Raw genomic sequence first — 22,569 nt, 5'->3', positions numbered from 1 at the left:
TCAGTGTTTATTTTACAGATGGGGAAACCGAGGCTGGGGACCCCAGAAGTGTGGTAGACAGAGGTGTCACCTCCGTCCAGCAGGGGCCACTCCGGGGTGACCGGCGCCTCGGTGGGTAACCCCCGCCTGGCCCGACCCTGAGCTCCCAGGAAGAAGCCGCGCTGCCTGCCGCGGTGGGGGAGAGGGCACTCACCTAGCACGTGGACCACCTTGGAGTCCTGCAGCACGGAGGTCCCGCAGGCAGCCTGCACCGTCACCCGCACGTCCCCCGGGTCCCCAAACTGCGTCGTCACAGAGTTCTCCAGGGACAGGCGGGGCTGTGGGCACAAGCCGGGCTCAGGATGGGGCTGGAGAGCTGGCCCCACGGGAGCCTGCTGAGAGCGCCCGGGGGCGTGGGGAGGTACCCCCAGAGAGACGCCTGGACCTGAGAGCTCCCCAGCACAGACACGCGTCTCCCAGGGCCCCCTGCCCTCCAGAGGCACCAAGACCCCCTGTGTGCATGGTGTCGAAGGCCCAGCTGCTAGGTTGGGCATCCCTGTCACCTTCCTGCCCCAGCCCAAGCTCAGCTGGGCTGTAACACCTTCATGCTCGGACCCCAGGGCCCGGCTCAGCACCCACCCCATGGGGTGGGGCACCCACGTCGATCGTGGGGTCCACACTATGACCTCGGGCCTTGCAGATGGGGAGACAGAGGCTCGAGGAGGCACAGTGACTCTCCAAGAGCTCGGCTGGAGGTGGCTGACTTGCTGCTCGAATGCAGAACCCGAGCACCTTCCTCACCCATCCCTGTGCCCCAGAACCACAGTCCTGAGCCCTGAGCCCCACCCAGCCTGGGCCCTTGGCCGCTGTCTATGGGGGGCTGCAGGGCTGCCATTTGCTGAACGAGTGAAGGATCCTCTTTGGGTCTTGGGGTCCCTTCCCCCAGGCTAAGGGGCAGCCTTGTCCACAAAGGTCCTCAGGACCTCCCACCAGGCATCTGTCTTCGGTTCCCCATGGCTCACAGGACACAACCCACAACCCTGGGTGATGCTTCTGAGGTCGGGCTCAGCCCAGGGACCCCCTCCTCCATGAAGCCCTCCCTGATCACCTCCACTCTCAAACTAGAAATGATCCGTCCCCTTCCTGTGACACTTGTCACACCCTAACTTGGGTCACCTACTCTATTCATATATCTTCCCCAGGAAAAAGCATGGTCTGGTCTGATCTGATTCACCACATGTCCACCACACTCAGACACAGCTGGACCTCGAGCAGATAGATGCTCAGGGTGGTGGGAGGGCTGGTATGCACCCGCCTCACCTTCATGGTGCCGCATGCTCTGTCCTGCCCGGTACAGAGGGTGGGATCTGCCCCACGCTCCACGCCAGATGGGAGCCTCTGGGGAAGAGGGGCCTCCAAGGGCCGGGCCTGCGTACCTGCAGGCTGTGGCCGATCCACCAGTAGAAGACGGTGAGGTTGGGGTTCAGGGGCAGCAGCACGGCCGTAAGGTTCACCTCCTGGTTGACGCCGATGACAGGAACCACTTCCAGGTAGAGGGCCTGCAGAGGGGCTGCAGGGGCCACACAAAGGTTAGGGGTCAGAGGGCATCAGGGCACTGGCCATGTCACAGGTTGCTATTGGTCACTGTCACCATCAACCTCATCACCACCACCAACACCTCTACCACCATCATCACTACCTCCACCACCATCAGCCCCATGAGAAACACTACACTTTCATCGCCACCATCACCACCACCACCATCACCATCACCACCATCACCATCACCATCACCATCATCATCAACTCTATCATCACCATCACCATCATCACCATCAGCAGCAGCAGCAGCTCCATCATCACCATTATTAGCATCACATCATCATCTCTATCATGATCACCATCACCACCACCATCATCATCACCAGCATCACCACCATCACCACTATCACCACCACCATCATCTCTATCATGACCACCATCACCACTATCATCACCATCACCATCCCCACCATCACCGTCACCATCACCATCACCATCAGCAGCAGCAGCAGCTCCATCATCACCGTTATTAGCATCACATCATCATCTCTATCATGACCACCATCACCACCACCATCACCACCACCATCGTCACCACCAACCGCGCTGTTGCACAAGCCACCGTGGTGTGGCCTCCAGCCCCGCCTGGTGGCCTCCCTGCTCCTGGGCACCCCGTGCTTCCCCAAGGACAGCTCTCTCACAGGGAGCCGCCCTGGGCCTGGCGGGGGCGATGGGCTCACCGGTGACCTGGACAAACAGCACTGCCTCGTCGTGCCCCGCCACGTTCTCCGCCCTGACGGATACGCGGTAGACGCCGGGGCTCTCGTAGCGGTGCCGGATGGGCTCCCCGGTCAGCGTGAGGTTCACGTACATGGCCTTGAAGCCGTCCCCCAGGTCCACCTGGTACTTGGTGGTCAGGACATCACCCTGTAAGACACACCAGGGGGCCACTTAGGACCTGGCTGCAGAGCTGGGAGCCAGCGATGGGCCATTCGCTGGCTCACGCACGTATTCATTCACTCACTCACTCATTCATTCCCCAGTTCTTTCCTGAAAGCGAGCTCCCTGGGGACCCCAGGGAACCAGGTCTGTTCTATCCTTGCCCCCTGCCCCACCCAGCCTGGAGGGCAGGGCTGAGACCAGTAGCAGAGGATGGAAGTAGTAGCCAGGGCCGGGTCTGCATTTCAGAAAGATGACCCAACCGCTGAGGCAGAGAGGAGTCAGCTCAGATGAGGTCAGGGAGGCCTGAGCCAGGGACCGGGAGGGCAGGGAGAGGCCCCCTACCTGCTGCACAGTTTAAGAAACAGGGAGATGTGCGTGCATAAAAACTTAGTCTCTTAGAAAATTACAAAACAAAACGTTATCTTCCCCTCTGCTGCTGTGATTCCTGCATTTTCTTTTATCTTCTCACTCTACGTGGTGCCAGGACTGATGCTCGGGGGCACGCGCTCTATGCAGGGAGGGGGTCCCACGTCTGTCACCCTCCCCGGCATCCCCGCACCCACACGAGCCGTCTAATCGCCCGTCTAATCCCCACCGCGAACATCGCCCTTCCAATAACCGCATTTTCCTCGTGGAGTCTTGGGAAAGGAAACTGAGGAAGCAAACAGGAACTTTTTCAACTTCGTGGCAAGAACGAGTTCTTCAGTGACTTCAGGTCCTCTCTCCCCATCACCTTCCTATCATATCCTCCTGCCACCCCTCTGCCCGCGGGGGGAGCACCCAGGAAACCATGTCCTGGGGGTCAGGAATCACTAACTGTTTAGCGAGCCTCTTGGTTTACACCTGCCAAACCCTAGAACTTGACAGAGAACCGTTATGTAAATTACATTCGTTTACCTTTCTTCACAGATCAGGTGAAAAAGGTTGGATCACCCCTCCCCCATCCACACCCACTCGGAACCTCAGAACGTGACCTTATTTGGAAATAGGGTCTTTGCGGATGTGATTAGTTAACTCGAGGTCACACGGAATTAGAACAGGATCTAAGTTCAATGGCTGGGTCTTTATCGGAAAGAGGAGCGGCCAGGGGAAGGAAAGGAAGGAAGCCAGGGGAAGACAGAGGCTGGAAGGGGTGCAGCCCTCGCCCAGGGCTGCCCAGAGCCCCCAGGAGCTCAGAGATGAGGGAGGACCCCCCTTCCAGAGGGAGCACAGCCCTGCTGAAATTTGAGTTTGGACTTCTAGCCTCCAGAGCTCTTGAGAGGAGAAATCTCTGATATTTCAAGCCGCCCAGTTTGTGGCCACTGCAGTGATGACCTCGGGGACCTTACACAAGTATGTTCTATGATCCCCATTTTATAGGTTGAAGGACTGAGGCTCTGTGAGTCCAGAACCTGCAGGCTGGCTTGTGGTCAGGGCTCTCTCTGTTTAAAGGCAGCCTGACAGATGGGGTGGTCTCAAGGTCAACTTGCTCCAGGAGGGAGGGGTCTGCATGCAGCTTCCTGGGGGAAGAAGGGGCCTCTGGCTGAGTCTGGACGTGTGGCTTTGATGGGCAGGAGCCACACCACCTGGGGATGCTGTGTCCTGCCTGTGAGCAGCTAAGAGGGTGTGTTTTAACTCCTGAAACACTTCCCTTGGTTAAAACACTTCATCACAGGGACCTCCTTGGTGGTCCAGTGGTTAAGACTCAGCACTTCCACCACAGGGGCCACAGGTTCGACCCCTGGTTGGGGAACTAAGATCCCACGTGCCATGTGGTATGGGTAAAAAATAAATAAATAAGTAAAACCCTACCTGATCAGCCTGAGCATCTCAATGAGAGAGTAGCCCCTGCTTGCCTCAGCTAAGAGCCCTCACAGCAACGAAGACCCAGCACAGCCAAAATAAATAAGTAAAATTATATTAAAAAAAATAATAAAAACCTTGTCATAATCAGGAAGGTAAGAGTGGCAATGTAAGAAAATACAAAAAGGCAGAGAAGTAGCTGGAAAGGAAAAGTGGTGACGTCAGCACAACACCCACCACCCACGGCGTAGTGTTTCCACGCAGACCTGTGTGTGTGTGTGTGTGTGTGTGTGTGTGTGTGTTTATTCCTGAGCGCTTCAAAAACACTCGGAAGTCTCATGCTGAGCCAACTGCCAATTCACATGTAATTGTCAAGGATATAACACAGAGAGACCTATGTTCGCGGTCTCCATGTGAACATCTTGCAGAACACGTATCACGGCTTGGAATCCACAGTGACTGAGCCACGATTCAGTCACCCCTGGGGTCCCTAGGGCTGCCCGTTCACACCCAGACGTGCCTCTCCGTCACATCCCCGACTCCATGGGGTTAGAACCTCTAACCTGTTCTCCATTTCTATACTTTCGTTATTTGGGGAATATCCCCTGAATAGAACCGCTGGGATTAGCTTTCTCATTCAATATAATTCTCTGCAGATTCACCCAAGCTGTGGTGTAGAGCCTGTTCCTTCTTACTTCAGAGCACTGCCCTTGGGATGGATGTACCAGCTCACCTTGCGTTTATCCACTCGCCCGTCGAGGACATCTGGCTGTCTCCCGTTTCTGGCTCTTATGAAGAAAGCTGCTGTGAACCTTGGTGTATACAGGTTTTCCCGTGAACCTCTTTGTTTCCCTGGGATACAGGCCCAGGAGTGTAACTGCTGAGTCCCATGGATGTTGCATGCTTGGTTTTTAAGGAAATGACCAGCTTTCCCAGAGCGGCTGTGCCACTTCACGTCCGCGTCAGCCATGCAGGAGGGACCCAGTTTCTCTGCATCCTCACCAGTGTTTGTGGGACCACCGTCCTTCATGTTACTCATTCCTGTAGGCGCGCAGGGACCCTCTTTACGCTGCACTGCGCTGATGGCTAAGGGTGCTGAGCATGGTTCCCTGTGCTTCTTTGCCATTCCCTCCGGGAACACGTTTCTCCATGTCTTCTGCTCATCTTCTGGTTGCTTGTCCTCTTACGGTTGGGTTCTGAGTAATCTTTATATGTTCCGGGTACTAGTCCTTGTTGGATACGGTTTGTAGTTATTTTCTCTGTGGTCGTCTTTTCACCTTCTCAGGCTCTGTTTTCACCTTCTCAGGCTCTGTCACAGACGAAACGTGTCGCATTCTGATGAAGTCGTTTATCACACTTCCTCCGTGGATGGTGCTTATGGTGTCAATGCTAAGAACTCTGTCTAGCCCTAGAGCACAGGTATTCCCCTGCTTTTTTCTACAAGCTTCACAAGTTTCCATTTAAGGCTGTGATCCACTTTGCGTCAACTCTGCATCAGGCATGAGGTTCGTTTTCACCGGCTCCTCGTTTGCTGACGCCCGTCCTTCCTTCACTGAAATGATTTTGCGCCTGAGCCAGAATCAGCCAGACCTGTCTATGTGGGTCTGTTTCTGGGTTCCCCGTCAGATCTTATGTTCGGTTCTAAGATCTTCACAGAACTTGGATTCCCCTAAATCCAGGGCTGTTTCCACACCTGCACTGGGTGAGTGTGTCTATGGCTGTGTACGAATGCGAGTGCGTGGTCATGTGTGAACATGTGTAAGTGTCCGTGTGTGTGTGTGTGAGAACAGGAGTGTTCACCAGTGCGTGTACCCACTCCAACCTTGCGCCCACTCCTTCCCAAGGCTTCAGCGCGGGAGCCAGTGGCCTCTTTCGGACAGTGGAGGGCAAAGGACTCTCTTCCAAGAGCATCTTTCTGCTGTTCCCTCATCTCCGCCCCTGCAGGCGAGGGTCCCAGCGTGCTGGGACAGTGGGCGGCCACGCGTGTCCTGTCCTGGGTCCGGACGGAGCATCCCAGCAGTGACTAGCTGCTGGGATTCCGGGCTCTAGAGGGCAGCAGGTGGCCATGTTTCCTGCAAGTCAGTCCTGGAGCTCCGGGCGGCAGGTGGGTCCCCTCTGAGGGTCCCCTCGAGGGTCTGGGCAGGGGGCTGCACCCTCCTCTGCAGTGAACAGAGCCTCCCCCCCGCCCCCGCACACACACACACACACACACACACACACACCGCCCCAGGGTTGCCCGAGGCTGAAGCGTGACTCTCAGGGCCAGGCTCAATCATCGCGGGGCCAGCAGGTTGATGCACCCTCGGCTCAGGTCTGGGGGCTGCAAACCAGGAGGTGTCCACACGGAGCCCCCTTGGCCTGGACCCAATGCCAGCTCTGTGTGGCCCCAGGTGGGTGGCTGCGCCTGTCCGAGCCTCGGCCTCCCCAGCTATAAAGCCGGCTGGTGGGAGCACAGCCCGTGGGCAGGGGAAGATGGAGGGGAACACACCCACATGGGCACCCGCGCATCCAGTTCTTCACACGGGACCAGAGCCCCCGCTTTCCAGCATCAGAGACCGCGTTGGGTTCCCCGGTCCCGCCTGGGCAGGCATGGACGGACGTCTTCTGCACGGAGCCCCCTCGGTTCGCTCAGTACATTTGTTAACTGAAGCCCCCGGTGCTCGAGAGCTGTGAGCTGGGGGCTGGGGTCCCGGGTGGGAAGAGGGGGCTCTGCACCCCTTTGTGCTTTCCTGTCTGCTTGTGAGCGTTTTTAGTTTCTATATTTGGATTTTCTACAATGAGCATTTGTTACATCTATAATCAGAAAAATAAGCACATGCATATTAGTTTAAATAGACTCAGTTCAGTTCAGTTCAGTTGCTCAGTCGTGTCCAACTCTTTGCGATCCCATGAATCGCAGCACGCCAGGCCTCCCTATCCATCACCAACTCCTGGAGTTCACTCAGACTCACGTCCATCGAGTCAGTGATGCCATCCAGCCATCTCATCCTCTGTCATCCCCTTCTCCTCTTGCCCCCAATCCCTCCTAGCATCAGAGTCTTTTCCAGTGAGTCAACTCTTCACATGAGGTGGCCAAAGTACTGGAGTTTCAGCTTTAGCATCATTCCTTCCAAAGAAATCCCAGGGCTGATCTCCTTTAGAATGGACGGGTTGGATCTCCTTGCAGTCCAAGGGACTCTCAAGAGTCTTCTCCAACACTACAGTTCAAAAGCATCAATTCTTCGGCGCTCAGCCTTCTTCACAGTCCAACTCTCACATCCATACATGACCACAGGAAAAACCATAGCCTTGACTAGACGGACCTTTGTTGGCAAAGTAATGTCTCTGCTTTGGGAATAAATTAACAGTGGTCACCTTGAGAGAATAAGATTTTGGGTGACATTTATATCCTTGTGTTTTTAATGTGTTTCCCCAGTGTTCTAAAATGAGTATATATGTTCTTAAAATCAGGAAAAAAAAGTAACACTTATACTAAAAAAAGAAAGAAATACTAGGAGACAGGGAGGAAATTTATATGTTTATATGTGTGTGTTAGTTTCTAAGTCATGTCCAACTCTTTGTAATCCATGGACTGTAGCCCACTAGGCTCCTCGGTCTATGGGATTCTCCAGGCAAGAATACTGGTGTGGGTTGTCATTCCTTTCTCCAGGGGATCTTCCCGTCCCAGGGATCGAACCCAGGTCTGCCACACTGCAAGCAGATTCTTTACCACCTGAGCCACCTGGGAAGCCCTGCATAATATATGTGTGTGTGTATACATATACACATACATGAAATATTTCTATATCTGTCCATATATATTTGTATCTATGTCATCCATTAACTATCAATGATTTTTTTCATTAATCTGTATCTATTTACCATTTATATCTATCTATCTATCTATGTATCACTATGAACAAAGCTAGTGGAGGTGATGGAATTCCAGCTGAGCTATTTCACATCCTGAAAGATGATGCTGTGAAAGTGCTGCAATCAATATGCCAGCAAATTTGGAAAACTCAGCAGTGGCTACGGCACTGCTGAAAAGGGTCAGTTTTCATTCCAATCCCAAAGAAAGGCAATGCCAAAGAATGCTCAAACTACCACACAATTGCATTCATCTCGCACGCTAGCAAAGTAATGCTCAAAATTCTCCAAGCCAGGCTTCAACAGTACGTTAATGGAGAACTTCCAGGTGTTCAAACTGGATTTAGAAAAGGCAGGGGAACCAGAGAACAAATTGCCAACATCCATTGGATCATATAAAAAGCAAAAGAATTCCAGGAAAACATCTACTTCTGCTTCATTGACTTTGCTAAAGCCTTGACTGTGTGGATCACAACAAACTATGGAAAATTCTTAAAGAGATGGGAATACCAGACCACCTGACCTGCCTCCTGAGAAATCTGTAAGAGGGACAAGAAACAACCGATAGAACTGGACATGGAACAACAGACTGGTTCCAATTTGGAAAGGAGTACATCAAGGCTGTATATTGTCACCCTGCTTATTTAACTCATGTAGAGTATGTCATGTGAAATGCTGGGCTGGATGAAGCACAAGCTGGAATCAAGATTTCTGGGAGAAATCTCAATAAACTCAGATATGCAGATGATACCACCCTATGGCAGAAAGTGAAGAGGAACTAAAGAGCCTCTTGATGAAAGTGAAAGAGGAGAGTGAAAACCTGGCTTAAAACTCAACATTCAACAAATGAAGATCATGGCATCCGGTCCCATCACTTCATGGCAAATAGATGGGGAAACAATGGAAACAGAGACAGACTTTATTTTTTGGGGCTCCAAAATCACTGCAGATGGTGACTGCAGTCATGAAATTAAAAGATGCTTTCTTCTTGGAAGGGAAGCCAAGATCAACCTAGACAGCATATTAAAAAGCAGAGATATTACTTTGCCGACAAAGGTTTGTCTAGATAAAGCTATGGTTTTTTCCAATAGTCATGTATGGATGTGAGAGTTGGACCATAAAGAAAGCTGAAGAATTGATGCTTTTCAACTGTGGTGTTGGGGAGGACTCTTGAGAGTCCCTTGGATTGCAAGAAGATCCAACCAGTCCATTCTGAAGGAAATCAGTCCTGAATATTCATTGGAAGGACTGATGATGATGCTGAAGCGCCAATACTTTGGCAACCTGATGCAAAGAACGGACTCATTGGAAAAGACCCTGATGCTGGGAAAGATTGAAGGTAGGAGGAGAAAGGGATGACAGAGGATGAGATGGTTGGATGGCATCACCAACTCCATGGACATGGGTTTGGGTAGACTCCGGGAGTTGGTGATGGGGGACAGGGAAGCCTGGCATGCTGCAGTCCATGCGGTCACAAAGAGTTGGACATGACTAAGCAATGAACTGAACTGATTTATCTGCCTATCACCTATTACCGAATTTGTGTTGGCTATGAGATTATAAAGTAATAATTTTTTTTTAAACTGCCTGTTTTTCTTAAGATTCCAAATTCACTAGATCAGTATAATGAGAGGTTTAAAACATCGTATTGCCGCTCACGGGAATGAATGAATCTGACATCACCATGCTGTCAACACCCAGGCAGACATGTTTGAAGCCCCCTCTCCCTGGATCTGAGCTGGCAGCTCGCTGCTCCATTGCCCCTGCCCTCCACTCTCTCCCGAGTTTTCCATTTCATTGCTTCAGTGCTGGTCTGGACCTGGGCAGGGGTCTCTAGTGCACTGTTACCGCCCGCAGTTTGGAAACGCTGGTCCAGACGACTCCGCACTCCAGGACTCCGAGGGGGAGAGGACGCCGCCCACCGCCCCGTCCGCCCGGCCGAAGCGGCCCCTCACCTGCTCCTGCCGCACCACGAACAGGACGTCCTCCCCGGGCCGCACGGCCACCGCCTCGCCGCGGATGCTGATCTGCAGGCCCCGCGGCGGCAGGAGCGGGCACTGCAGCCGCACGGGGCTCTGCCGCGGGTCCACGCCGCCCTCACACACGTTGGACACCAGCTTCCGGTACCTGCAGCCAGAAGGCGGGTCAGCGTCCGAACGGACGGGCCGGGGCGGGGCGGGGCCTGCCGCCCGGCCGACAGCTTCAGTAGCTGTGCGGGGGCTTTGGCTTGTGACCCCCGCGCTTCAACCCCCTCCCTCTTCCTGACTCCGTCTGTTTGCTCTTTCTGCCCCATTTTGGAGCTGGGGAAACTGAGGCTCAGAGAAGGGAATGAGCTCTAATGGCAGGACCGCGGCCCTCGCTGGTCCGAGCGTGTTCTCACGAGGCTGAGAGTTGTTGTTGCTGGGGGACGACTAGAGGAGCCAGAATGGATACTGCGACTTTGCTGGGAAGCGTGGTCCCGGGAAGCCAGAGTGCCCCGGAGGGGCTGGGACTTCCCGATGACGCGCCACGTGGCCGTGGGCAAGCACAGTCCCACAGGAGGCCTCCTCCTCTTACACGGATGGACTGGGGCCAGACGACACCCGATTCACCAGCTCATTCATGCAACGCGAATTGACTGAGCATCTGCTATGCGCCCGGTGGGAGGGCCGAGGTCATCCCTCGCAGCCCCTGCCCTTTGCAGAGAGGACTGTCCAGTGGGAAGGCAGCCCTCACCAAACCACCCCCCCATATCAAAGCAACATCACGACTGTGACAGTATGGGGAAGGGGCTGCACCCCGGGCTCTGCTCCCCAAGAATGGGGCTTTCAGCTGGAGCAGAAGGTGGGCAGGAGAGTGAAGAATGTCCTGGGCAGTGGAAACGGTGTGTGCCAAAGCCCTGTGGTGGTGGGGGGGCAGGTGTGAGATGAGGGTGGGGAGGGGCTGGCGGGGAGAGCCTCACGCGCTCTAGTAAACTTTTAGGGCCTCCCTAGTAGCTCAGTGGTAAGGAATCCACCTGCCAATGCAGGAGACGTGGGTTCAATCCCTGGATCAGGAAGATCCCCTGGAGGAGGAAATGGCAACCCACTCCAGTACTCTTGCCTGGAGAGTCCCATGGACAGAGGAGCCTGGCAGGCTGCAGTCTGTGCTGTTGCAAAACGTCAGACACAACTCAGCGACTAAGCAATAACAACAAACTCTTAGGAGGCATTAGGAAAACCCTGCTAGAGAGGCATAGATTGTTATCGTGCAAAGATGCGTGTGATTAGTTGGGAAGAAAATACCCTCCCTAAGAGCCACCTTCCCACAGCCCCTTGGCATCCCGAGTGTGCAGATGGTGTGAAATGAAACCCTTTGCCCTTGGTATGGGTCCTGACTCTGACATTTCAGACAAGTCCCTGCTTGCCAAGCCCTGGAGCAGCTGCTGTGGCTCCCTGATGGAGGGAGAGATGGATGATAGATGGATGATGGGTGAATTGTTGGAGGGATGGGAGGATGAACGGATGGCAGGCGAGTGAGTGGAAGAATAAAGAGATGGATAATTGGATGGATAGATGGATGATGGATGGATGGGTGGACAGATGGGTGGATGGATGAATGAATGAAGGATGGATGGGGAATACACGGGTGATTGGATGATTGGATGGATGGAGGGACGATGGATGGATGGAGAATACACAGATAGATGATAGGATGGATGGACGGATGGATAGGTGGATGATGGACAGATGGGTGGATGGATGAATGGATGATGGATGGATGAGGAACACATGGATAGATGATTGGATGATTGGCTGGATGGATGATGGGATTTATGCTGCTGAGGTCCAAGCCTGCAGTTTCTGGCCCTACTTCTTGCTTCTTCAGGCTCTGTCCTGCCCCATCCCCAGAGGCAGCAACCAGGCTTGTCTAATAAGTCCATAGGCAGTTCACTTCCTCTCAGAACTTCCCCTCGGGGACATAGAGACCTTTACGATGAAGCTTGCTTAGGACCTGTGGAGTGGTGGGCTCCCAGCTGTTCCACACAGAACACTGTTATAGTTTGATCCCTGAGACGCAGCACACTCAGCCTCTGCAGAGGGAAGGAGGTCACACCTGCGGAGCACTTCCCTCCCCCTCACGCACAGCGTGTGTTCATCACACCACACACCGAGGGACACACCACATGTCAGAAAGCTTAGTCCAGTCCAGGGGACAGCTGGGTGAGCGTGACAATAACTGGGGACGTTCTATTCCCACAGAGTAAGCTCCGGGCCCAGGGTGAGTCAGGGAAGGCTTCCTGAAGGAGGCGCCATTCAAGCTGAGACCTAAAGGGAGTGTGAATATCTCTGGCCCAGCTCAGGCCTGGCTTGCTCAGGGTTGGCAGATGGGGAGGGGCTTTGGCACTGCAGGGGCTCAGGGGGCCAGGGAGGCGGGTTCCTTCTCTGGGTACAGCGGGTATGAGCGCCAAGGCCGGGGACCTCCTTGCTCTTTGTTTGGAGCGGGCTCAGGGTGTCTCTTCTCCCTGATGCTGACCCATCTGGGCTCCGAATGGAGAGCCCTGGCCGGGGGCAGAGTCTGGGTGACTTGCAGGAGCCCCAGCGCAAAGGGCGGTCAGCCCTGATTTCTCTCTCCCTGACTCCATGCGAGGAGCCGTGGGCACCAGGTGGGAAAGGCAGGGGTCACCATGGTTCTGCCCCGTGCGACTCACCCGAGACTGCTGGTGTAGGTCTGGCCCAGGACACAGTTGTCAGGGGGCGACAGGGGGTTAAACCAGAAGTTGGCAAAGCACTTGTTGGCATCGGACTCCGAGGAGGGGGCACGCTCAAATCCATAGTCACTGGGAGGAGGAAGACACGGCGGTCAGGAGACTGGCAGTGGCTGGGGTGCGAGCCAGCTCAGGGTAGGTGCCCCACAGCAAGGACACACAGAGGCAGATCCACAGGCCCCGTCCCAGAGGGGAGAAGGACTGAAAGCTGATGGGTACATTCTGGGTAAGAAGGGATGCAAAGGGGATTCTGGGAAATTACAGCGGAGCACTGAACCCAGCCTGGGCATCCTGGAGGGCTGCCTGGAGGAGGTAGCTGACTCTCAATGGAAGATCAAGAGATAACCAGGGGAGGGGGGAAGGGCACTGCAGGTGGGGGCCAGCCCCTTCAGCGCCAGAGCCGGGAGACGCAGGTGGGGATGGCAGGACGAGGAAGGGCGAGGATGGCTGGGGAGGGAGCCAGCTTCCAGAACTCGGACATTCTCCTGTGGGTGGTGGGCAAGCACAGCAGTCCTTGAGTGGGGCGGCGGGGCGGGGGGTGGTCAGGGGGCTTCCAGGCGGGTCTCTGGATGGTGGAGGGGGTTGCTGGCTGTCCTGGGTCCCCAGGCTGCCCTCCGTCTTCCTCTGTGTCCCTGCCCTCCTGGGAGCAGGCCGCCCCTGCCGGCTTGGAAAGGACACCCATGGATTCTTGAGTGTGGGCCGGACCGGGTGGCTGGGTGATCGGGCCCAGAATAAGGGGGCCGTGCTGGAGCACGGCTCTCAGGTTGCCCGCCGGGCCGTGGCCACGGGGTCACTCAAGCAGCATCCCCCGTCCCCACCCACCCCCAGGGCTGGGGCAGAGTGGGACCCTCACCAGAGAAAGTCCGAGGCCCGGCACGGGCACACGCGGGCCGTGAGTGCTGCCGTGAAGCTGCGGCCCGTGACGCACCAGGACGCGGGCTTCCTCCTGCGGAAGCTCCTCTGCTGGCCCATGACACAGCGGTCACCCTGCGGGGGGACGCGGGGTGAGGGGCCGCCCCACTGCGGCTCCCACTGCCGGTCTGGCCTGTTCCTTATTCCCCCGGCCCGGGCGGGCATCGGGGCAGGAAACCGGGGCTCAGGGGCAGGGCTGTGTGTGTGCCTGATGCTGACCCGGGGCAGCCCAGCCCCTGTCCACCCCCCAGCACTCGCTGAGTGCTGTGTACCTGGCCCTGCTGGGCCCTGAGGGGGTCTCAGGCCCCGGAAGAGAGGCCCAATGCAATCCTCAGGCCCGAGGGTTTCAGGTGGGCCCTGTGAGGCTGGGACGAGCCACAGCCTCCAGGCCTCAGGGGCCACACAGTAGGTGTTCAGCCAACAATCCGAGCAGGACACACCAGTGTGAACAGGCACCACGGCAGATACAGCTGTGGGCACCCCCCACCCCAGCGATTCTGGGACCCTCCACTCTGAAATCCTGAGCACCCAACCCGAACTGCAGCAGAAGACCACTTCTGGTCCTCACGTATTCCCCTCCGTGTGAATATTCCTCATTTTGCTGTAGGAAGTTTTGTGTGTCTGAGATTACGGCATGGGGGCTGTCCCAGATCATTGGTGTTACCCAGTGTGTGATACCTGAGCCCTGCTACCTTCCCTCCATCCCACAAATCCGGGACCCCGAGCACAGCTGCCTTCTGACTGGGTCGGGCCTGTGCCTCTGTGCCCCGGGTGTACCCGCGGACCCTGGCTCAGGCCGCCCAGAAGGGCCAGCAAGCCCAGCAGGAGGACCCACATCCGGGGGAGGCTGGCAGCCTGGCAGGACGGGGTTTGCGGGCAGAGGGGGTGCCCTGCGCGGGGCCAGGCCCACCTGCAGGTTGGTGAGGTCCCAGGAGCTGTAGTCATCCTCGCTGCACCGCCTGGAGAACCAGGGCCGGAAGTCCACCTTGACCAGCTCCCAGTCCGAACGGAAGCTGATGTGGCCGAAGACGCTGGAAAGGGAAGGAGGGGGCGGGAAACCGCCTTGGTCCGGCCAGCCCCCCAGGCGCCCCCCAGTCCCCTGCGGGCTTCCACCCACACTTTCCCAGTGGGTCCAGCGGTCTCTCCCCTGCCCCCGCCGGGCAGCCCCAGGACGGATCCTGCGCTGGGCTGGGCGGGCTCCAGGCCTATGGGCATCAGCGTCAAGCATTCCCACCACCATCGCCCGTTATCTACGGCTCGTGGATGGCGCTGCTGTGGGCCATCCCAGGTGCCCCCCATGGACAAGGACGTGGGCACAGTGGGGTCAGGAGCCCGGCCCTGCCTCAGTGGCCAGGCTGGTCCTGGCAGAAGTGTTTCACAGGATGACTCGTGGTTGGGTGTCTGCGTTCTGTGCTGTCTGGCTTCTCCCCGCCCGCGTCCCTGCCTCTGTCGGCCTGTCCATACCAGGGGGGCTCGTGCGGCAGAAACCCCAGCTCCCTCTGCATAGCTGGGCCACAGAATTTCCCCCCAAGCAGACCAGACAATCCATGGAGAGGTAGGGAGTCATCCCCTGGCTCAGAGTGGTCTGGGAGCAGTGTGTTTGCATGCTGCTCGGTCTAAACCCTCACCACAGCCCACTTCACAGAAAGGAAAACTGAGGCACGGAGAGGCTGAGTAGCTTGCTTAAGATCACACAGCATGTTTGTGCCACTTCTTCGCCCACAGCTGTCATGTATTGAGTGCCTATCATGCGACGCCCAGATCCCTCGCTCTCCGAGAAGGCTGCTGCTTAAGGGATTTCCTCCCAGCACCTCACACTTGGGCTCCAGGAGCCCAGCCTGCACTTCTCTGGTCCTTCTCCAGTTCACCCTATAGGACTCCGGCCATATTACCAGAGGTTGAGCGCCTGGATGGAGGAGGTGATGTACTCACTCCGGCCTTGGCCCCCATTCCAGGCTCACGGATAGGAGCTGGATACTTGGGGAAGTCAGTTGTGGTCTAAAGGGCACAAACTCCAATCTAGGAGGGTAGTTGAGAAGGGTCTTGGAGTGTTTTCTGGGGGACATGATGGCTGGCTCTGCATGTCTGAGGCTGATACCGGAAGAGTTTTGGCTCCAAAGGACACCTTGGAGCCAGACAAGCCTGGGTTGACACCTGCTTACTTGTCTGTGACCTTTGGCATGTCCATTCCTCTCTGTACCTCAGTTTCCTTGGCTTTAAAATGGGGACAATGACACTGGCCTTTTGGGACCCATGGTGGATTGGCGATGGTTTGTGTAGGATGCTTGATTGTAGAAGGTTTATAAACACACATGCACACCCACCCTCACTCTTACACATACCCCCCCGACACACATGCTCAGAGGTTCTCACACGCACACACGTTACCTCCATTGCCCCGAACAGTCCCCAGGAGCAGATACTGTGATCTTTACTTCACAGACGAGACCCCGAGCCTCTACAGGGGCCTCTTCTGGTTCTTGCAGCCTCCCTCTGCCTTGGCCTGGCTCCCCGCTCTGTGGTTCACCTCCCCGTCCGGGGCTCTGAGAGGCCCGATCGCTCTCCACCTTCCTGCCTTCCTTCCTGCCTGCCCACGGGCAGCCCTGGTGTCTGGAGACACCCTGTGGTCCTCCTTCCAGCCTGAGCCTCTCACCCCGTCGTGTTCAGCTGCCATAACCCATCCTGCTTTTCTGCTGCCCGCGGCGTGAGCTCCCCCGTCACCCCAGCCTGGGCCTCTCCTGCTGCTGCTGGATGTGGCCCAGCGTGGACCAAACGGCCCGCTTCTCCTCCGCCTGGTCCAGCTGCTCTCAGAGGGGCTCCCGACAGAGAGGTCGTGGGCGGCCCAGATGGGGGTGGTGACGGTGGTCGTGAAGGTGTCCCGCTGGTCCGCTGTCCTGACTCCCATCCTGGCGGGGACAGTCCCCTCCCTGGGAGTCTCACCACATGGGGACTGTCTGCCACGGTGACCCCTTCTCCCAAGCAGAGCCAGCTGGGTTGTTACTTAAATGGGGCATGAGGGTCTTAGCTCACTGAAGGGACGTCCTTAAGGGACATCTTCACTCCAGTACTCCAGCCTGGAGAATTCCATGGACTGTACAGTCCGTGGGGTCGCAAAGAGTCGGACAGGACTGAGCGACTTTCACTCACTCACCCACTCCAGGCCCTCCACAGCCTGAGCCTGTCTCCCACTCTTCTGGAAGCCGTGTTATGATGGAGGTGACTGCAGCGGTGACTGCCGGCACATCCTCTGCCCCTGCCAGACACCTGCCCCCCCATCCACTCCTCCTCACCACCCCAGGGGGCGTGCTGTTAGTATTCCCACCTTACTGACAAGGAGACTGAGGCCAGGGACCCCTCAGGATGGCACGGCTGTGGCCCACCTCCTGGGGAGCAGGATCAGTCTCCCAGCTGGTGACTTTGGGACTCTGACGCCCAGCCCGGGAAACACTCACTGGCCCGAGTGTGACCACCGCGCGAACTCCTGTGTGGGCTGCCCAGGCCCCACCAGGGAAGCCTCTGAAAAGAGGCTGGTTCACTTGATCTAACTAATCCCCTCCATGTCTCTGAAGTCCTGCCTTTTATGAAGCCTAAACGTTCAGCTGATACTTTGAGAAATAGCTGGCATCTGGCTAACTCTGAGTTTTAGGAAGTCAGTGCCTTTAATGTGTGTGTGAAAATGAAAGTGTTAATCGCTCAGTCGTGTCTGAGAGTAGGTACTCATTCCCTTCTCCAGGGGCTCTTCCTGACCCAGGGATCGGACTGGGGTCTCCCACATCACAGGCAGATTCTTTACCATCGGAACCACCTTCTGAAAGTTGGAAAGTGAAAATCACTCTAGTCGTGTCCAACTCTTTGTGACCCCGTGGACTATACAGTCCATGGAATTCTCCAGGCCAGAATACTGGAGTGGGTAGCCTTTCCCTTCTCCTGGGGATCTTCCCAACCCAGGGATAGAACCCAGGTTGCCCGCATTGCAGGTGGATTTTTACCAGCTGAGCCACCAGGGAAGCCCAAGAGTACTGGCGTGGGTAGCCTGTCCCTCCTGCAGCGGATCTTCCTGATCCATCCCCTTCACCATCGTTACCACCATCACCATCACCATCGACAGAATCACAATCTCAAAGGGCCAAGTGGGCAGTGATCCAGGGCTGACCCTTGCCTCTTAGTCCCACCCCTCGCCAGCCTGGTGATCCTGGGCAGATGACAGATGTCCTTGGTTAGGGAAGAGTGGCCACCTCCCAGTGGCAGAGGGTGAGAGGACGCAGAGGATGGTAAGAGACAAGGAGGCGGGTGTGACAATGGGGGTGAGTGGGGAGGATGGGGAGGGAGGCGGGGTGAACCCGCCTAGCGCAGCAGGGCCTGAGGGGCCTCCGCCACGGCCCGCCCGGGGTTCGGCTCTGACCTGCCTGCCCACCTCCCGTGGGCACTCACGTCATGACCAGCGTCTCGTCCCCTGGCTCACTCAGCAGCCCATCCACAAACACGGAGGTGCTGGTGAAGTTGTGCGTGCTCCAGGTGAGGCCCTCGTCCACGCTGAACCTGCCAAGAGAAGGGGCAGCTGGGGACACAGTCTGCGTGCTGGGCCAGCTGCCATGTCGGGCCCAGCCCTGCCCACACCCAGAGACCAGAGCTGTCGAGCTGAGGCGGCTGGGCGAACTGGCAGGGGCAGTGACCAACCCCAGGGCCAGTGCAGTGTCCCCAGCGCGGCTGGGCCCTGCCTTCACACTCTCGTAGGTCACGGCAGCCACCTGCCAGCACCAGGTGGCACCCACGTCTGCTCAGGGACACTACAGTCAAGGAGCCCTGGGGGTGTGGCCTGAGATCCCCTGGATTGCCGTTATCCAGGTCTTGGAAACATCCAGGTCAGCCCTCCCCAGTGCCCAAGCCCAGCCCAGGGTCTGCAGGGTCACGTGTGGGAACTTATGCCCCCCCAGTGTGGCGTATCAGTGCTGCCAGTTTGCTGTGCAGAAAGATCTTTTTCAGACTAAAGTGATACTGGTTTCCTGACAGCTCGCCGAGCTCTGCCTCCCAAGTCCATAGTTCACGCCTGCCCTCACGTCCCCACAACAGCCCTTCACACGTCTGAAGCTGATGCCAAACCTACTCTGGCCTGGGCACATGCAGCTGGCTTCCCTGTCTGGCCTCCACCTATCTAATTCAGGTCCATCCTGAAAAGTCACCTCCTCTGGGAAGCCTTCCCTGCTCTCCCAGGAGGAGGGGCGGGTAGGGGCATCCTCACAGCCCCAGGCCTCCCTCTGGCCCACCCGACCACGCTGGGTTGTCATTCCCCACCCCTTGTCTCCCCAGGCCTGGCAGTGAGCAGCTATCAGCAGCATGGGTGGGGGTGGGGGTGGGGGGTGGTGAGGGGGCGGGGTGGTGGTGGGTGCTGGGGAGTGGGGTGTGGCTGGTGGTGGGGGTGATGGGAGCGGGTGCTGGTGGTAGGCAGGGTGATGGTGGGGGGTGGGGGGTGGACACTGTGCAGAGCCTGGCACTAACCCCCTTGGCAGGGTCTGGTGCCTTCGTCCTGGGGTCCTGCACGGGGGCCATCCCGGGGAATGCTCCGAGGTGTTCCCAGGTGGAGAGGACGGGCCCCCGCCGCACTCAGCGCTGGGCACCCAGGGACTTACTTGAGGATCTTCAGGGGGATGGAGGTGTCCTTGATGGCCACGATCACGCCGCCGTGGTCCAGGTAGAGGATGTGGTGCTCCTCCTCGAACACCTGCAGCAGACCGTGGGTGGGGCTCTGAGGGCAGGACCCGGGGAGGGCTTGGAGGGCTTTCAGGGTCGGGGATTGCTCTCCCAGGGACAGAACTGCCCACACGCTGGCTGGGGGGCTGCAGCAGAGTCCAGCTCCCTGAGGCAGGGCTGGTCAGAGGGCTCCTGCTGTCCCCAGGCCATCCCCTCCCTCCCCCAACCACCCAGACTCAGTACGTGTGGGATGAATGGCACCAATGCAAGCTGATGGCAATTTCTAGGCCACTGACCAGAGAGCAAAATGCAAATAAACACTGTGAGTGGTTCTGCCTCCAGGAAAACTCAGGCAGCACAAAGGCCAGCAGCGTGAGGATGAGAAAGAAACTGCAGAATTTAGGAAAGCATTTAGGATAAGCATCCACTCGTAAAAGCAAACCTCTATTTATCATGATTCAGTTCATGTGCCACCTCCTTCAGGAAGCCCTCCCAGATGCCACGCTGGGTGGGTGTGGGGAGTCTCTGGGCCCCCTGTGCCAGGACTTACTGCATGAACTTGTCATTGTTTTCTCCAGCCAGGGAGCTCCTCAAAGGCCCAGTCTGCCTCTGAGTCCTCTCTGTGGCCCAGTACTGGCTCAGCTCACAGCTGGAGGTGCCAGGGCTCAGGAAGTTTGTGTTGGATACATGAATGAGTGAGTGAGTGAGTGAATGAATCCCCACCAAGTCCTTAGGGGACAAAATGTCGAGAGACCTGGATAGGGCTCTCACAGGAGGAAACACCTCTGGTGGCCAGGGGGGCATAGCCTCAAATGTGCTCACAACCCTCACATGTGGTCAGACTCCCCATCTTCACACCTGCCTCCCACAAGGACAAGCAGGGGGCATTTGCCCTGTCTACCCACTGGGGAGACGGGTGCCTCCCAGTCTCCCCATGGGAGCCCCACAGGCAATTCCACCCTCATTAGCAGGGACTTGGAAATCAGGCGACTCCAACCCCATGCAGCCATGAAATTAAAAGACACTTGTTCCTTGGAAAGAAAGCTATGCCCAACCTAGACAGCATATTAAAAGAAACATCACTATGCCCACAAAGGTCCATCTAGTCAAAGCCATGGTTTTTCCAGTAGTCATGTATGGATGTGAGAGTTGGACTATAAAGAAAGCTGAGCGCCGAAGAATTAATGCTTTTGAACTGTGGTGTTGGAGAAGACTCACTTTGGCCCTGATGTGAAGAGCAGACTCATTGGAAAAGACCCTCATGCTGGGAAAGATTGAAGGCAGGAGGAGAAGGGGATGACAGAGGATGAGATGGTTGGATGGCATCACCAACTCGATGGACGAGTTTGAGCAAATTCTGGGAGATGGTGAGGGACAGGGAAGCCTGGGGTGCTGCAATCCACGGGGGTCTCAAAGCATCAGACACGACTTAGCAACTGAACTACAAAACAACGCCCACAGGGAACCCGAGGGTCTGCACATCCGTTGCTCTGGTCTTCTGCACCTTGAACAGTCAGCGGTCCCCCAACCCCATGCCCCGTCTTTCCCACTTCCCTGACACCCTGCGCTCTAGAGGGTGCTCCTTAAATGTTCTCTGGCTATTCTGGGATCATTCCAGGGAAGTCCTGTTTTTAAAATATGCCCCTTTAACAGTGTATACGCTGTTATATGTAATTCACATCCCCAGAGTTCTGTGGTAGAGACGTCTCATGGCATCCTTGACAAGCCAGCCTGAGCTCTCCAGGTCTTCCTGCCTTTGTCCCACCCTGACCTCTGCCTCCTGCTTGCCCCCCACCCCAGTAAACTCCCTGTCTCTGACACATGGGCGCCCCCTACTCTGTCACCTGGGCACTCCTGCACCCTCCTGTGCCCCCCACCCCGTACCCTCCTCCCATCACCACGGCCTAGCCCTGAACTGACGTTCTCCCACTTAATTCTGACAAGTTCCCAAGTTTGAAGCCTAAGCAAACAGCTTGCCAACAGTGGCCACTGTGAAAATACCTATGGTCAGTTTCTACAAAATACATCTCTCTGTTTCATCAGGTCTATTAAATCTAATAAGCTGGGGCCAGGGTGGGGGTGGTTTCTGTAATAAATGGACAGGCAGTGACCTTTAAGAGAGTTTTAGACATATCTCACTAGTTTTAGTGAAACAGAAATATTATAACACAATAAATCTCTTTTGCCCTTTTCAAAATTCCTGGTTTCTTGCATATTATTAAAAAAAAGTGCCAGGACTTTAAACCAGGGTGCAGGTGAGCTCTGCACTCTGAGGATTCACGTCTTTGTCCAGAGCAGTAGCTGGGAGGAGTCTGTTAAGTGGGGGGCTCAGAGGTGCAAAAATTGACTTGAAAATAGAGCTGCTTCCATCCTCAGGAAGGGGAGACACAGACGAAAATTTAGTGCATTTTCTTAAGCGCTTAAGGTAGAAATTGCCACTCCATGAAGTCAGCAGACCACGTGAGGCTTTTTTTTTTTTTTTCTGGAAAGAAAGAAACAGCAAGTGCAGGGGGTCCGAGCCTCTCCTGGGGCGAGTGCTTGGGTTTGGCTGGACGCCCCGGTGTCAGACCATCAGCCACCCTGCTCCGTGGGACGCCCTTCGGACAGCAGCCCCCACCCCTCTAGTCTGAGACTCTGAGTCGCGTGCTGGGGTAGTGCTGATGGGCCCTCGCAGTGTGACCCCCCCAGCTCAGGGGGCCGTTTCCTGCATAACTGCTGTCTCCTGATTCTTGTCATTTTCCTGTTTTTCTTTTCTCAGGCACACTGAACATCAGATCACCACCCCATGGATGTGCCCGAGAGACCCTGAACCACACTCACCGCGACCCCCCCAAACCTGCTCCTCCCCCATTTCTCCTTTCTCTCCCAAGTCTTTGCCATCCACCCAGCAGCTGCCCCTGCAGGACCCTAGGCCTGGTCTGCGGCCCCCACGTCCTGCTCTCGGGGAGTCTCCGTGTGCCTTCCTGCCGGGACAGCGCCTCCACCCCATCCCTGGTGGTTATTCCGTTTGGGTTGACGTTCAGGGTAGCCTGACCGTGGGGAGATGTGTCAGACCACGAATCCTCCAGGAGTGGCTGCTGCAAGAGCAGCAGGAGGTGGGGGCCAGTCGGGCCTGGGCCCTCTTTTCCCCGAAGGTGATGTAACTCCTA

At 56.4% G+C, this 22,569-nt stretch overlaps 1 protein-coding gene across 2 annotated transcripts in view; it reads right to left on the bottom strand.

Moving 5' to 3' along the window:
- Positions 1 to 22,569, bottom strand: part of SORCS2 (sortilin related VPS10 domain containing receptor 2) — a 495,738-nt gene that overhangs the window by 14,715 nt on the left and 458,454 nt on the right. For both annotated transcript variants that reach the window (XM_027545110.1, XM_027545111.1), the window contains exons 13-21: positions 19,360 to 19,451; positions 18,164 to 18,271; positions 14,643 to 14,763; positions 13,674 to 13,807; positions 12,764 to 12,892; positions 10,050 to 10,221; positions 2,262 to 2,448; positions 1,416 to 1,549; positions 194 to 317 (exon numbers count right to left, since the gene is read on the bottom strand). In XM_027545110.1, coding sequence (XP_027400911.1) covers positions 194 to 317; positions 1,416 to 1,549; positions 2,262 to 2,448; positions 10,050 to 10,221; positions 12,764 to 12,892; positions 13,674 to 13,807; positions 14,643 to 14,763; positions 18,164 to 18,271; positions 19,360 to 19,451 — 1,201 coding nt within the window. The remainder of the gene's footprint in view (positions 1 to 193; positions 318 to 1,415; positions 1,550 to 2,261; positions 2,449 to 10,049; positions 10,222 to 12,763; positions 12,893 to 13,673; positions 13,808 to 14,642; positions 14,764 to 18,163; positions 18,272 to 19,359; positions 19,452 to 22,569) is intronic.

The sequence above is a fragment of the Bos indicus x Bos taurus genome, chromosome 6, assembly GCF_003369695.1.
Source record: "Bos indicus x Bos taurus breed Angus x Brahman F1 hybrid chromosome 6, Bos_hybrid_MaternalHap_v2.0, whole genome shotgun sequence".
In the NCBI taxonomy this organism is placed as follows: Eukaryota; Metazoa; Chordata; class Mammalia; order Artiodactyla; family Bovidae; genus Bos; species Bos indicus x Bos taurus.
The sequence above is the reverse complement of the archived record's forward strand: the minus strand, read 5'-3'. Positions and strand labels throughout refer to the sequence as shown.